Source organism: Castor canadensis, chromosome 1, assembly GCF_047511655.1.
Source record: "Castor canadensis chromosome 1, mCasCan1.hap1v2, whole genome shotgun sequence".
NCBI classification, from domain to species: domain Eukaryota; kingdom Metazoa; phylum Chordata; class Mammalia; order Rodentia; family Castoridae; genus Castor; species Castor canadensis.
The window spans coordinates 208,431,526-208,446,899 of record NC_133386.1 but is presented as its reverse complement, the minus strand read 5'-3'; the positions used below and the strand labels follow the sequence as shown (position 1 = coordinate 208,446,899).

Sequence of the window (15,374 nt, the reverse complement as noted above, 5' to 3'; positions counted from 1 at the left end):
GTGGGGTGAGGCCCCACAAGGAGCAAGACACTCAGGACAAGGGCAGGACCTGGGGGGCTGCAGCCATCACCCATTCATCTCAGGTACCTGTTGAGTGCCTACTGTGTGTGACTGTGAGCACACGTGCCAGGCCTCTGTCCCGTGGGGCTCTTCATGAGTGGGAACAGGGAGGAGCAGAAATAAGCAGTGGGTAACTCTGACCCATGGATGGATGATGCCCACCCTAGCAGGGGAGGGAGCGGGTGAGGGGCTTTGCAGCCAGCCAGCCGTCTAGCCCGTGATGTGAAGGACTAGATGCCACAGCGTATGGATCGCCAGTTGTCTGCCCAGGCTGTGAGCAAGCAGGAAGGAGGAGGACAGTAGGATTCAGCAAAGCCTTGACATGGCCACATTCTGTAAACACACACCACCTGGGCAAGGGTGCAGTCCACCCTCCAGATGGTCCCTGGAGGTCCTTCGAGTCCCCCCAGCAGCACTGTCTGGCAGTGGGCTGGATATGGAAGAGAATTTTAGAAACCCTAAGGACCCCAGTCCTAGGGACTTTCTTTCAACTTCAGGAATGACAGGGTGGTAAAGGAGCCAGGCAGCAGCCAAGCACCGGCCCTGGCCAGGGCAGTGTGGGGAGCGAAGATCCAGGCCCAGCCAGGACCCCATCAGGCCCCTGTGCGTGAGCCCGAGGCCTCTACCACAGGCCAGCTCCACACAGATACGCCCTGTGTCAAAGAAACTGTAGACAAAGGTGCAAGGCGGGTCTCGGCCTGGCTACCAGCCCAGGTGAAATGCAGGGAGTTTGTGGCGCTGTCTTCCATGTCAGGAGTGACCACCAGCAAAATGTGGCAAAAGTCATTTGAAATTATTATTGTGGTAAAATACACACGACACAGAACTTACCACCTTAACCATTTCTAAGCGCCAGCTCAGGGGCATGGAGCACCTTCACGGTGCTGTGCAGCCATCGCCACCGTCCACCTCCAGGACTTCCTCATCTGCCCACACTGAAGCTCTGTCCCCACTAAGCACTCACTCCCCATCCCTGGCACCCCCTCCTGCTTTCTGTCTCTGTGGTTCTGACGATCGATCGTTCAGGATTTGCCCCTTTGTGACTGGCTTGAGTGAACTTAGCATAATGTCAAGATCCATTCAAGGTGTCCTGTGTGTGAGAATTTCCTTCTTCTAAACTCCCCATATTATTCTAGTGTTTGCACATCCACTCCCCTCCCTGGGTACGTGAGTCCCCTTTCCTTTCCTCTGGGCATGTACCTAGGTGTAGAATTGCTCGGCCATATGACAATTCTATTATTCTTAACTTCGAGGAACTACCAGACGATTCCAGAGTGGGGCCGCCGTCTTACACCCGCTGACAGTGCCCAGGGTTCCCACGGCTCCATACCCTCACCAGCACTTGCTATTTTCAGGTTTTTTGGCAACAGCCAGCCCAGCCAGCCTAGTGGGTACGAAGTGGTTCAGAAGCTTTTTAAGACGAGTTTTGCATTTTCCTCGTCTCTGACTCTATCCTCAGGAAGACAAGAGTAGGGGGAGACAGTGAGGGACCCCCATGATGCTGATTTTTACAGCAAACCAGACAAACCTGTAAGCCATTCATACGGGCCCCGCTGGGCTGGCTCGAGCCGCACACCATGTAGAGCCCCCAGCCTGGGGTCTGTCCCAGGGAAGCTCCTCAGAGCGGTCAGGTTCTGCATGACAGACGATGTTGCTCTGGAAACATCTCCAGCGCTAACCCTTGAAGCCGCCTGCTCTGCCCACAACTTAGGAACAATGTTGTGGGGATGCACTATTGAGGGGAACAGCTACCCTGTGTCCCCCAGGAAGCCTGACGACTACGGTTGGGGACTCTCACTTGGGGTGGGCAATGGGGTCAGAAGACCCCAGCACCCTCCAGGGGCTCCCCCTCACCACCACTCTGAAGCCTATATAGGAGTCACTATGAGGTCCAGGCAGCTCTAGGGCCCCTAGGCAGTGGCCAGCTCTTTGCCACAGGGCAAACATGCTGACCCTGGGAGGAAGGAGGAAGCCAACGGGATGTGGGCTAGTAGCCTCTGGCCTGCCTTGACCACGGCCAGAGTTGGGCCTCAGTTTCCCCTTGATCTTGAACCTTGCAACAGAAAGGAAGCCAGAGACCTCCCAGAGTGTGTGAGAGGCTCTAGTCAGCTCCACTGGGGTGTCTCACACGGAGCCTCCTCCTAGGACCCCTGGGAACCGGCACCCCACCCTGACACAGGGCTGAAGGACTCTCCTGAGCCAAGCAGGAACTGCAGGCCCCTTGCTTGCTAGGCAATGACTCTCAAGACCTGGGTCCAGCCTTACAACCCTTAGCGACCTGGTACTGAACACCTGCGGTCAGCTTCCTGGGGCCTCCTCTGGCCAGGCTCCCAAGAGAAGCCGATACAGGACAGGCTGAACAACCGTCCTCCCCACTGACCCAGGTCTTTGCATCTAGAACAGCCAGGTCCACCCCCAGGCCAGGCAGCCAGCCCTACCCTGCTCCCTCCCTCCCAATTCTCAGAAGCTGCAGGGGGTGGGGGGCGTCCTACGTCTGGTGGCTCTGAGCCACAAATCCTTCCTCATCCAGGCCTCTTTCCTGCTGCAGCCCCTCCCCAAGAGCAAACACACGTGCCTGCCCGGGGAGTGGACAGTGCCCTGCGTGACCTAGGAGCCGGGCATGGGGCCAAGACGTTCTGCTACATAAACCCAGTCCCCCAGGGAGTCAGCGCCTTGCCCCACTCTCTCCTTGCCCGCCCGCTGTGCTGCCCCCAGGATGGGCACCGGGAGTGGGAGCCAGGCACTAACATGGGCTCTCCTGGCCCTGCTCACGGTGAGGCCAGCAGGTAAGGCCAAAGCCCCTCTCCCTCTTGATGCCATCTTCCCAGTGGGGTGGACTTGCCAAGGGTTTTCTTCTGCTGAGATGGACAAGTGCTGCCCCCTTCACATGTCCTGGACACCACAACACCCTGGCCTCACCGTCCCTGGGGTTTTCGGCCTGGGTTGCAACTTGAATCAATATAATGTCTAGAGCCCAGAGGCCTGATTTGGGTAGGGGTATTGGAGAGAAGTTGGGTTCCCCAGCCTCAGGGTAAGGACTCTGGGGGACCCCCCCACAATGATCTTGGCATAGGAGTAGGCAATAAGTGAGGGAGCCTCTCATTTGATGGGGTCTCTCTGGGTCCAAGAGTCCTGTGTCAGTGATTAGGGACTGGACCACCCCCTGCCCAGGACCGGACCTGCCCTCCATCACTGGGGTCACAGCCAGCATGGATGGGGCCTCCCTGGAAAGGTGGATACTAACTTAAGATAATAGGGCTGGAACCACGGCAGATGGGTAAGGTGCCCAAAGCAATGGCCTGAACCCAGGGCTGCCTCTGTTGGATCATCTGTCCCCGCCGGGCATCTCATGCCACACAGCTGCATGGCCCTTGTCAGCAGAGCCATTTCCCTTGTCTGTTTGCTCTGGAGAAAAGCATAGCACTAATACTGTCAGCAGGGAAAGACGTGGCACCAAAGACCAGCTGACACCCAGCAGGGCTCAGCAGTGAGTGGGCAGGGCTGGCCTGGAGCCCTGGCTGCTGGAGACAGATCTCTGCTCCCTCTTGGGCTCTGGGTCTGGGCAGGTGGGCAGGCCCTCTCACCTGTAAAAGTGGCAGAGAGGGGAGGAGGGTCTCCCCAGAGGCCTTTCTATGGGGGCTGAGGCTGGGGCAAGGCCCCTACAGCACCTCCCGTGGGAGCCAGGGAAGCCACAGGGGCCAGGGCTGGGTGCTGGCTTGCTCTGCTCAGCCACATCCACCCACATCCAGGTTCTTTCTGTGGCCTGGGCCTGTCCACCAGAGAGGGCTAGGGATGCCCAGTGAGTGGTCAGCCCACCTTGCCCTTCACTCACTTGGCTTTTGTTGGGAGGGGGGATTAAGCCTTTGGATGGAGTGTATTTTTGTCACAACTGTGGCCAGGGTGTGGGAACGAGGCTGGGTAAGTCATGCTCATGGTGAGGAGTGTGCACCAGACCGAGGCACGGTGGAGGTGGTCAGAGGCTGGCCTTTCTCTGACCAAGTAATAAAGACCAAGGCCTCTTGCCCCAAGAAGGACCCACTCTGGGCAGAGGTGCATGGGACTGAGAGGAGGGGATGCAGTGTGACCTGTACCTGTTTAGACCCCTGGATCTTGGTCCTTGGGACTGGGGGTCAGCAGGTGGTAGTGGCTAGGCTGGGCACCCAGAAGTGGCTGTGGGTCTGGGGTCGAGGCAGGCGGAGGGAGTGGCTGTGCTTCTGGGAAGTGCAGTCAAGCAGGGCTCAGGAGAGGAAAGATGAATGCCCAGGCCAGTCCCTGTGGTTTGCAAAGGTCAGCAGAGCATGGTGGGAAAGTCAAACAGGAAGCCAGGCTGCCCGTGGAGCTGGCATGAGTGACAGGCTGTGTTCAGGCCTCAGTTCCACAACTGGAGGATGTGGTCACTCACGAAGCCTCTAGCCCTGCCTGAGCCTCTGACTGGGCCCTTAGTGGTCAGGCTGTAGAGGAGGCCTGGCCTGTAGACAGTGGGCAGTCCAGGCCACCTTGGGCGGCCATCCCTGCACTGAGAGCTGCATGCCTCATGTCGACCTTTCCCTGACTCATGGTTCCTCTTGGGAGCTGCTTCTGCTGTTAGGTTTCTGCTAAGTCACACCTGGAAATCTCCAGCCGTATCTCCCAACAAAGCTGGTCTTTGTCCTCCCAGGGACTCTAGAGATGAGGCTAAACCCCCTCCCTGAGCAGCCACAGTCTGTTTCCAACCTTGTTTCCTGATTCCTTTTTCTTCCTCAAGCCAGTGGGGACATTTGTCCTATCTCTCCTGAGATGAGGCACCACCCTACACATACAGAGAGGGAGGACAGTGGTCCCTATCAGGCCTGGAGGACACATGGCTCCTATGGTACTGAGTGACAGGGAGGTGCTGCAGCTGACAGGCTTGGGGTCCCCAGATCCAGTTCTGCTCAGGTCCCTGGAGCTAACAGGAGGAGACTTGGCTGTGGCCAGAGCAGTGGCTGTGGCCAGGGTGGCTGAAGTGTCTGACTTCTTGCTGGATTCCATCCCTTTTTTCCTGCAGAGACCCAAGACTCTATGGAGCCGAGGTCAAGTACCACAAAGACCGTGGACAGTCAGAGGGTAGATGATGGTGTGTGGCCCAGGCTCTAAGTGGGAAGTTTTCTGACCAGGCAGAAGGGCTGGACCAGCAGATGCCTGTCCTGTGGGCCTCCCCCCCCCACCACATCCCTCCTGCTTGGCGTCAGTGCTGGACACTAAGGGGTTGGGAGTTCCATAGAAGAGACAGGTGTAGAGCAGAGAGGTCCAACGGCTCACAGACATATGTGATACCCACGGGCCAAATAACCAGGACAGGAGTGACTCCTGGGCAGATGAGAGGGTCCAGGTTGACCAGGGAGGAATGGCCCTATCAGCCCATCAGTTCTGGGCTTCCTGATGATCCCAGGGTGGGCAGCAAAGAGGGTGGGAGCCCAGGAAGGCTGACCACAGTGTGATCCAGCCCTCCCTCCACAGCCCAGCCTACATCTTCATCTATCGGGCACGTGACCTTCATTCCACCCATCACCATCTTCCCCACCATGAGCCGTAAGTGGAGGCACCCACTGCTGCCCAGGCTGAGGTCAAGGTCAGGGTGAAGCTGGCACAGTGTGGGGCCCCTAAGAAGCCCTGGAAGGTCCTGGAGCCTTCCCTGTGGACAGGCTGCTGACCACCCTAGATGCTGGATGCCCATAGTGGGTGGGAGGGGTCAGACAGGTTCAGAGTCTTGGGACAAATCGGAGCAAATGAGGAGACGAAGGGAGGGCATGGCCAGCTCACAGAGCAGTGGGCGGCTGACTTTCCTGCCCCAAGTATGGGTGCTTGCCTGGTGGGCACCTGGCCTGGAGTGGTGATATCCAGAGGTGGTCACGTCACATGGCTCCCTGCAGCCCTGAATCCGGTGCACAATGGGCGGGTGTGCAGTACCTGGGGCGACTTCCACTACAAGACCTTCGATGGCGACATCTTCCGCTTCCCGGGCCTCTGCAACTATGTGTTCTCTGCACACTGTGGTGCCGCCTACGAGGACTTCAACATCCAGCTGCGCCGTGGCCTCACTGGCTCCAGGCCCACCGTCACCCACGTAGTCCTCAAGACCCAGGGGCTGGTGCTGGAGCTGTTGAATGGCTCCGTCCTGGTGGATGGGCAACAGTAAGCTGAGCCCTGGGGAGGGGCGTGGCCAAAGTCCAACCTCTGGGCCTCAACCACTGCAGAACTCTGGGGTGGGGCCAGGATCAGAGCTAGAGGGGAGGGCACTGGGAGGACCAGCGCCCAGCCAAGAGAGGACCAGACCTTTCTGACTAGGGAGAAGCTGCCCTACAGCCGTGCGGGCCTCCTGGTGGAGCAGAGCAGCAGTTACGTGAAGATCAGCGTCCAGTTGGTCCTCACCTTCCTGTGGAATGGAGAAGACAGTGCCCTGGTGAGGACACCTGCCCCTACAGCTCCCCCATCCCCCACAATCCCCCACAGCCTCCCACCATCCCCTATAGCCTCCTGCAATCCTTGCAATCTCCCACAGCACCCTCCAGTCCTCCAATCGGGTCATAGGGACTTTACATAGGGCTAGTGGGGGGTGGAGGGGATAACATAGGTCTGCCTGGGGAAGGCGGGTGGGGGGGACCTGCCAGGCAGGCCCTGAGGCTGGAGCCCTGCCCCCCTAGCTGGAACTGGACCCCAAGTACAGCAACCAGACCTGTGGGTTGTGCGGAGACTTCAACGGGCTCCCAGCTGTCAACGAGTTCTACATCCACAGTGAGTGCAGTCCTAAGTCCAGGGCCAGGGGCCGAGTGAGCCTGTCCAGAGGGTCAGATAGTCCCAGGGAGGCCAGGAAGGGCAGAGTGGGCAGGGGCACTGGGCATGGATGGAGGTGAGAGGGGAGGGGGACACCTTTGTAGGGATGTGGGGTCCTGGGCTTAGGTAGAGGAGAGTCCTGGTGGCCACCTCAGGGAACCCAATTCCCCCCATCACCCTCCCCATCCTGAGCCCTCAGCATTGCCCACACTGAGTGTTTTCCCTCTGGCAGACACCAGGCTGACCCCTGTCCAGTTTGGAAACCTGCAGAAACTAGATGGTCCCACGGAGCAATGCCAGGATCCCCTGCCCTCACTGGCCAGTAACTGCACAGATGAGGTGAGCACCTTGACCACAGCCCGAGTCCCCAGGACAGCGGGAGGGACAGTTGGGCTGAGAGCTGAAGTATGTTCTCAAGTGATGAGAGAGCACCTCCCAGTTGAGGACCCTGCACAGTTGAGGAAGGGCATTTGGGAGCTGGGAGGGTATGTCTAGGTCCGAGAGAGGCTGGGCCTGGCCAGCTTCCCTCAGCAGGCAGGGAAAGTGTGGGAGTGAGGCAAACACTCTGTGTGCAGATCCACCTTGTACACCAGGCACACCTGTGCTAAATGTGCTGACGCCATGCATGTGCACCGTGTGAGCCTTGACTGTGTGTGCACCCACACCTCCACAGGCTGGGCCAAGGCAGACACTCAGGAATCCCAGAGCAGAGAGGAACCCTCCTTTGGACATGGCCTAGAAGTCTAGGATCCCTGAAACTAGCAGAATCCTTGAGCCCCAAATTGTGAAGTGAACAAAAATGCTGGTTAATCCTGGGAGCCATGACCTTACAGTGGCCTGAGGTCCTGGGGCAAGAGGACATTCATCAGCAGGCAGCACTGAGCCTGCTGGAACACTCCTCTGCCTCTGCCTCTTCTGAGCTGCCAGCCAGGGTGTGGGGGAGAGGGTCTGCACTCTCCCGGGTGCTCATATCGCAGGCAGCATGTCCTGGAGGCCTAGAGGCCCGAGGCTGGTGTCCGGAGTCCTGAGTCACTCTCCCAGAACTAAGCAGAGCTCTTCACTCAGGAGCAGCAGGTTCACAGCAGTCAGGCAGAATGATGTGTAGATGAGAGAGTGGGTGTACAGAAGTATGGACAGATGGATGGACAGATGGACGGGGGGGGTGGGTAGATGGATGGATGGAGGGAGAGATGGGTGGATGAAAAGATGGATGGATGAGTGGGTGATGGATAAGTGGGTGTATGGATGGATGGATGCATGGACAGGTGGGTGGATGGACGAATGGATGAATGAACAAATGGATGGGTGGGTGGGTGGCTAGATAGATAAATGGGTGGGTGGGTAAGTAGGCAGATGGATGGGTGGGTGGACAGATTGGAGGATGGACGGATGGGTGGATGCCTGGGTAGATGGATGCATAAACAGGTGGATTGGCAGGTGGATGGAAGGAATTTCTGAGAGGAGGAGCTCCCTGGCCTGGTCTGCAAGGCACAGAGTCTCCACACAAGCACTGTGACAAGCCTGCTTGGTGGCCAGGGGTGCCCAGCTTCTCTGTGCTCCCCAGGAGAACATCTGCTACCGCATCCTGCTTGGCTCCGCCTTTGCTGAGTGCAATGTCCTGGTGGATGCCAACGTGTACATAGCCGCATGTGTTCAGGACCTTTGTCGCTGCCCCACGTGTCCATGTGCCACCTTTGCTGAGTACTCCCGCCAGTGTGCCCATGCAGGGGGTCAGCCACAGAACTGGAGGAGTCCCGACCTCTGCCGTGAGTGTCCTCACCAGGGTTGCACCTGGGGCAGACTTGTACTTAGAATCTGGGTAGGGAGTTGGGGACGAGAAAGCCACTCAAGGGCCACCTGGAGAGAATGGACAGCAGAGAGAGAGAGAGAGAGAGAGAGAGAGAGAGAGAGAGAGGAAATACAGCACCAGAGGGTCCTGGGGGACCTGTTGGGCCTAGAGGAAGGACCTGGCCCCCTGGACACGGTGAGAAGTTGTGACCCCAGACAACCTCAGGTGGGCATGGTTAGAGGTGCTGAGTGTCTGCTTCCCCACTTCCTGCTTCACCCAGAAGATGACCTTGGCGGACGTGGAGGCAGAGAGTTTGTGCAGCTCCTCTGAGCACTGTGATTAGGAGGGGACCCATCTTCCCTGGTCAAGCACTGTCTCCTTTGTTGCAGCCCAGACCTGCCCTTTCAACATGCAGCACCGGGAGTGTGGCTCGCCCTGCACAGACACCTGCTCCAACCCCCAGCGCTCTGAGCTCTGCGAGGACCACTGCATGGATGGCTGCTTCTGTCCCCCAGGCAGGCCTCGTGCCCTGTGCCCCACCTCCCTGGATGCCTTTGGGTCACTGGCTTCAACACCTGACCCCCACCCCGGGCAGATCCTTCTCACTCAGGAGTCCCACCCAAGGGTCAAGGGTGGAGGGAGGGGAATGGACTGTTAACAAGCCAGAGATCTGCTAGTCTGTGGAGAGAAGCAGACAGGTGCCATGGGTTCTGGGGATCAGGTGGGTAAACTGAGGCCTAGAGGAATACAGTGCTCATTCCAAGCAGTTTGGGCTTAGGCTGGGGCAGCTTCCTAGTCCAGGGGCCCACTCCCCTGCCCCATGGCTACAGTCTCCTTAGAGACAAGCTGCCCCCCATGTTTGGTGCCTCAGTGTCCCCACCAGTGTGTGGATCCAGCCTGTGCTCACTGTCTCTCCCCACAGGCACAATGCTGGATGATGTCACACACTCAGGCTGCCTGCCTCTGGCACAGTGCCCCTGCACCCATGGTGGCCACACCTATGCACCTGGGGACTCCTTCTCCACCAGCTGCAGCTCCTGGTAGGCTGGCCGCCCTCCCTGGGGTGTGGGGAAGAGGCTCCCTGCCTTTTCCTACAGTGACCATTGCTCATGGTTACCTCCAACAGCACCTGCACTGGGGGCCTATGGGAGTGCCAGGACTTGCCGTGCCCTGGCACCTGCTCTGTGCAAGGCGGGTCCCACATCTCCACCTATGATGAGAAGCTGTACGATGTGCATGGGGACTGCAACTACATCCTGTCCAAGGTGCGGCCATGTGGTGTCAGCCCCTCCCGGGGACCCTCAGTCCCTTCCAGCCCAGGAAGAGTCCCATGAAGGCCATCATCGCGGGTGAACCCGCAGGTGGCAGAGAACCCCAGGCCCCAAGATAGACTGCACTGAGGTGACAGGGTGCCCAAGGCCACCTTCCTGGAGCTGCATTTGTCTGTCATGGTTATTGTACACAGGGCACCCCACACCCCACACTCAGTGCCACACTCAGTCCCACACACTGTGGGTTTTCCAATAGAAATGTGCTGACAGTGCCTTCACTGTGCTGGCCGAGCTGCGGAAATGTGGCCTGACGGACACTGAGAACTGCCTCAAGACAGTGACACTCAGCCTCAATGGTGGGGACACGGTGAGGATTGACCCTGGGTCACCAGAGCCCTCTGGGCTGGGGGAGGCAGAGGTGGAGAGGCCCGCAGAGGGGAGATGGATCAGAAAAGAAAGGTCTCAGCTCCCTCAAGTCCGGGGTGCCCAGGGCAGCTACGTCCCGGGTGGACATCTTCAGGCCTGTGCTCCCCTCCCATCTCTGTCCCTGTGGGGCGATCCCAGGCCAGTTTCCTCCTCTGTGAGTGGACGGGTGGACCCAGTGAGCACTGACTGAAGCCCCGCCCCTCCCACCAGGCCATCCAAATCCAGGCCAATGGCGCTGTGTTTATAAACTCCATCTATACTCAGCTGCCCCTATCTGCAGGTACGTGGTTCCCCATGACGCTAGGCCAGTGTTGGTGCCTCCAAAGTAGGTGATCAGCTCCCAGAGCTGGGTGGGACCCAGATCAGTCCCTGGAGAGTTTTTTGTGGCCTCTGGCAGTTCCAGAGCATATCCCCTGGGCTTGTTCCTTATCTCCAAAATGGAGGTGAGAAGAATCCCACCACTGGTTGCTATGAGAACCTTGTCTGCTTCTTGGGAACAGTTAGCAGTCACTCAACAACCTTGTCCTACTTGGGGACAGTGGGCATGGGAGCTCCTGCCCATGCTCCCAGATCTACTGGGATGGCCAGGCCCTCACACCACCTGTACCAGCCAGCACTAACCCTGTGTAGCCAGGCCGGCTCCCTGCATGCCTAATACCTCTCCCTCCACAGCTAACATCACCATCTTCAGTCCCTCGACATTCTTCATCCTGGTGCAGACGCACCTCGGCCTGCAGCTGCAGGTGCAGCTTGTACCTCTCATGCAGGTGTTTGTCAGGCTGGACCCCTCCCACCGTGGCCAGATGTGCGGTGAGGAGCTCTGGTGGGCTTTGGGGTGGGTAGAGCCGAGGTGGGGGGTGAGGCCTGACCCAGCTCCAGGCTGTCAGGCAGGGCAGGTAGAAGCTGGCCGCAGAAGGGGCTGGGGTCACAGCCACTCCCAGCCCTTGATGGAGACTCCAGGATCTTCCAGGACACCTGCCATCTGTGGAGGAGGCTGGAGAGCAATTTGGGCTGCCCTCACTCAGGCCAGTCTCGCACAGAATTCGTCCCCAACGGGCCTGTCTGCAGGTTTATGGAGACAATCCCCGGGAAGGGGCTCTACCCTATCCACTTTGTGACAGTGCCTATCAGGCCAGCAGGGGCCCAGGGAAAACCTGCTGGACAGCCCCGCTAAGCTCCTGCACCCAACCCCCAGGCCTGTGTGGGAACTTCAATCAAAACCAGGCTGATGACTTCACGGCCCTCAGTGGGTTGGTGGAGGGCACGGGTGCTGCCTTTGCCAATACCTGGAAGACTCAGGCCACCTGCCCCAATGCCAAGAACAGCTTCGAGGACCCCTGCTCTCTCAGCGTGGAAAATGGTACCTCTGTCCACAGCCCTCAGCAGCACGGGGTGACAGGGATCTCTGGGGTAGGGTCTGGGCCACCCCATGTAGGCAGAAACGCATCGGGGGATCAAGGTCACTCTGAGAGGCAGTGACGCGTGGTACCACATATCCCTTCCCTCCCCCAGAAAACTACGCCCAGCACTGGTGCTCACTGCTGACTGACCCCACTGGTGTGTTCTCTGCCTGCCACTCCACCATCAGCCCTGCGCCCTTCCACTCGGTGAGAAGCTATGTCCTGCTGGGGTGGGGAGTGTTTGTTTTCTCAGGGTGGCTAAAGGAGACCACAGATTGGGTGGCTAAAAACAAATCCTAGAGTCCCTGGGGTCTGGCTTTGGTCTTCACATGGCTGTCCTCATCCGTGTCCACCTTCCTCTCGTGTGAGGACACCAGTCACTGGAGCAAGCTCACCCTCACAGCCAGTTCTACCGGCAAAGGCCTCTCCCCTCACAAGTCCCTAGCCACAGGCACCTGAGATAACTCCAGCACCTCTTTTTGGGAACACAGCTCAACCCAACAGCAGGACCCAAACCCTCAAATGCACATGACTGTAGACCCAGGGATGGGTTTGCAGGGGGTAGACCCCCGACCTCCTCCATGCCCACCCTATTGGGCACCTCCCACCAAGTCAGCTCCTGCCTCTGTCTCCACTCTGTACTCAATCCACGTCTCCTACGAGCCCAGACAGCGACGTTTCTGAGGTGGGTCCATCCTTGTTCTGAGAAGACTCCTCTGACCTTACTCAGCTTCACACCTTCCAGCTGCCTCTGCCCCAGCACCAAGGCCTGAACTCTACTCTGGCTGGTGCCACCTCTCTGGTACTCCATCCTTATCAGGAAGCTCAGGTCACCCCTGCAAGTCCCCCACCGGGGTGTTTGAGTGGCACCCTTCACAGCAGAGCTCCTGGCCTTGGACTGGACTCAGCAGATGCTGGTGGGAGGGATGAATGGGTAATGAGGGACTCTGAGGGACAGGGGTCCCTGACACCCTGACACTCTGCCCCCAGAACTGCGTGTTTGACACATGCAACTGTGAGAAGAGTGAGGACTGCATGTGTGCGGCCCTGTCCTCCTATGTGCGAGCCTGTGCCGCCAAGGGTGTGCTGCTCCGAGGCTGGAGAGACGGTGTCTGCAGTGAGTGTGCTATGGGCGAGCTGGGCACCTCCCACAGGGTACACATCCCCACCACTGATGTCCTGGCCTCGTGAAGCAGGGGTGAGGGACGCTGGTGTGGGGGGGGTGCCTGAGTGGGCAGTGGCTATAGCTCACATCTTCTCAGGCCAGGACTTTGCATATTGTCTTCTTGACTTCATAAGAACCTTACATCCTTGGTTATGTCACTGATGGGGACACTGAGTCTGGGATGGAGCAGAGCAAGAGCTGGGCCAGTCTGCTGGCTACAGACCTCTCTGTCCCCCACCTCTGCCTCCTGCAGCGAAGTACATGAACGGTTGCCCCAAGTCCCAAAGCTACGCCTATGTGGTGGATTCCTGCCAGCCCACGTGCCGTGCCCTGAGTGAGGCTGATGTCACCTGTAGCGTCTCCTTCGTGCCTGTGGATGGCTGCACCTGTCCTGCGGGCACCTTCTTGAATGACGCGAGTGTGTGCGTGCCTGCCCAGGAGTGCCCTTGCTACTTCCATGGCACCATGGTGGCTCCTGGGGAGATTGTTCAGGACAATGGCGTAGTGTGGTAAGGATGCCCACAGCTGGGCAGGGCTGTCCCTCACCCCTCTCCCACACCACACCCCTGGCAGGCAGGATCTTTCCCTGCTGCTCAGTCCACCTCCAGAGGTTTCAAGACTCACGTGCATACAGGGGCCATGCTTGGGGAAAGGGGACACCTGCCAGACCCTCTGCAAAGAAGCCTAGAGTTTGTTCAAGGGTCCTGGGTCCACAGAAAGGGAAAGATGGGTATGATACTTGGGGAATGGGGTCTTGCTAGACAGTTCTTATGTGGGGCCAGGATTTCTCATCTGCTGCCATCTCCCTGGCCTTGAAGGTGACTCCTTTATAAGCTGTGTTAGCCAGCTTTCCATTTCTATAATGAAAAGCCTGAGACAGTCAAGTTATAAAGATAAAAGGTTTACCTAGGCTCAGTTTTGGAGATTCAAGTCCGTGGTCAATTGGTCACTTGATTTGGGGCTGTGGCGTGCATCACATCATTGCAAAATCGCTTTCTCATGGTGGGGAAGAGAGAGGGAGGACAGGGCCAGGGTCCCAATGTCCTCATTAAGTCATGACCCCAGTGATCTAACGCCTTCTCATTAGGCCCTGTTCCTAAAGTTTCTCCTCCCAATATGGCCACGGGCTGGCGACCAAGCCTTCAGCACCTGGGGAACTTGGGAGACATTTGGGATGCAGACTACAGTACAAGCTGAGGGCCATGCCCCACTCCCAACGTCCAGCTACCTTCTTGCCCACCCTACGGCCTTTATGGGATTCGGGACCTTTGCAGACACGCCAGCAGCAGTCTCTGTCCTGGTCTCTGGAGGTGGCAGTGAGACCTGGGGAGGTCTAGCACCTGTCCAGGGTAGGGGACAGGAAGCACATGGGTGGGCTGTGGGAGACAGAGAGTCCAGAACAGGGTGGTCTCTTGTAGCTCCTGTGCGAGTGGGAAGCTGAACTGCCTGGGAGCCATGATGGAAAAGAGCACAGGTAACACCCTGCCATGCCCCCTCCCTGTCCCTACCTGATCTTTGCCCTGCTCCTACCCTGTCCCAGCCTGGGCCAGTCAGTCTCTCCTGGACCCTGCCACAGGCACCATGCCAAGATACTCCAGGGAAGAATGGCCTCAAGTCTCTGTCTAGCAGTGTGGCCACAGTGCCTTGGGTTGTGGGTCCTGGGCTGCACCACTCGGGGCAGGTTTGTAGCAGCCTGGGTGCTCAGGTCAGAGCCTCCATCAGCAAGTGGTATCAGTAGACTTCAGGACGGGGAGCTGGGACTGCCCTTCCCTGAGCTCCTCCCACATGCCTGGCCTCCCCAGGGTGTGTGGCGCCCATGGTGTACCTGGACTGCGGCAATGCCTCGGCGGGTGCCCCTGGAGCTGAGTGCCTCAGGAGCTGCCACACGCTAGACGTGGACTGTGTGAGTCATCCCAGGCATAGCCCACTGTCCTGAGCTGCCCAGAGGGGAAGGTGTGGGGATGCAGCCTTGGCTGCTCAGTGCCCAGGGGTGCTGGTGTCACTGGGGGGGTCTGTGGCTGTGGGCCTCACTGCCCCCAGATCCTCCACCCCACCACGTGGCCTTCTCCTGGGCACCCCCAGGATGGGTAGTGTCTACTTGCTTGGCATCCTGGGACCTGGAATGGGGTTCGGCGAGCAGGTCACTCTCCTGATCCTGACTGGGCTACCTGTTCCCACAGTTTAGCACGCATTGTGTCTCGGGCTGCGTGTGCCCTCCTGGACTGGTGGCAGATGGGAAAGGAGGCTGTGTTGCTGAGGAGGACTGTCCCTGTGTACACAACGAGGCCACCTACAAACCTGGAGAGACTGTCCGGGTGGGCTGCAACACTTGGTGGGTCTTGGGCCCTTCAGAGGCAGTATGGGAGAGGGATTGTCCAGAGAGACACTGGCCTGAGCTGGCCTTGGCGTGGCAAGACCTCAGCAGGGTGCTAAAGGTGCTCACAGGATCCCTTTCTGTGGAGGAGGGGCAG

At 58.6% G+C, this 15,374-nt stretch overlaps 1 protein-coding gene across 1 annotated transcript in view; it reads left to right on the top strand.

Moving 5' to 3' along the window:
• The first annotated feature begins 2,776 nt into the window (after positions 1–2,776).
• The window catches only part of Muc5b (mucin 5B, oligomeric mucus/gel-forming), a 35,126-nt gene continuing 22,528 nt past the window's right edge, over positions 2,777–15,374 (top strand). Inside the window, exons 1-20 of the mRNA XM_074064707.1 lie at positions 2,777–2,846; positions 5,539–5,610; positions 5,952–6,213; positions 6,367–6,481; positions 6,723–6,813; positions 7,085–7,191; positions 8,417–8,618; positions 9,031–9,156; positions 9,564–9,681; positions 9,768–9,906; positions 10,169–10,279; positions 10,549–10,618; positions 11,011–11,148; positions 11,534–11,698; positions 11,851–11,945; positions 12,729–12,855; positions 13,157–13,412; positions 14,322–14,377; positions 14,706–14,806; positions 15,084–15,235. Of these exons, the coding sequence (XP_073920808.1) occupies positions 2,777–2,846; positions 5,539–5,610; positions 5,952–6,213; positions 6,367–6,481; positions 6,723–6,813; positions 7,085–7,191; positions 8,417–8,618; positions 9,031–9,156; positions 9,564–9,681; positions 9,768–9,906; positions 10,169–10,279; positions 10,549–10,618; positions 11,011–11,148; positions 11,534–11,698; positions 11,851–11,945; positions 12,729–12,855; positions 13,157–13,412; positions 14,322–14,377; positions 14,706–14,806; positions 15,084–15,235 (2,573 nt within the window). The remainder of the gene's footprint in view (positions 2,847–5,538; positions 5,611–5,951; positions 6,214–6,366; positions 6,482–6,722; positions 6,814–7,084; positions 7,192–8,416; positions 8,619–9,030; positions 9,157–9,563; positions 9,682–9,767; positions 9,907–10,168; positions 10,280–10,548; positions 10,619–11,010; positions 11,149–11,533; positions 11,699–11,850; positions 11,946–12,728; positions 12,856–13,156; positions 13,413–14,321; positions 14,378–14,705; positions 14,807–15,083; positions 15,236–15,374) is intronic.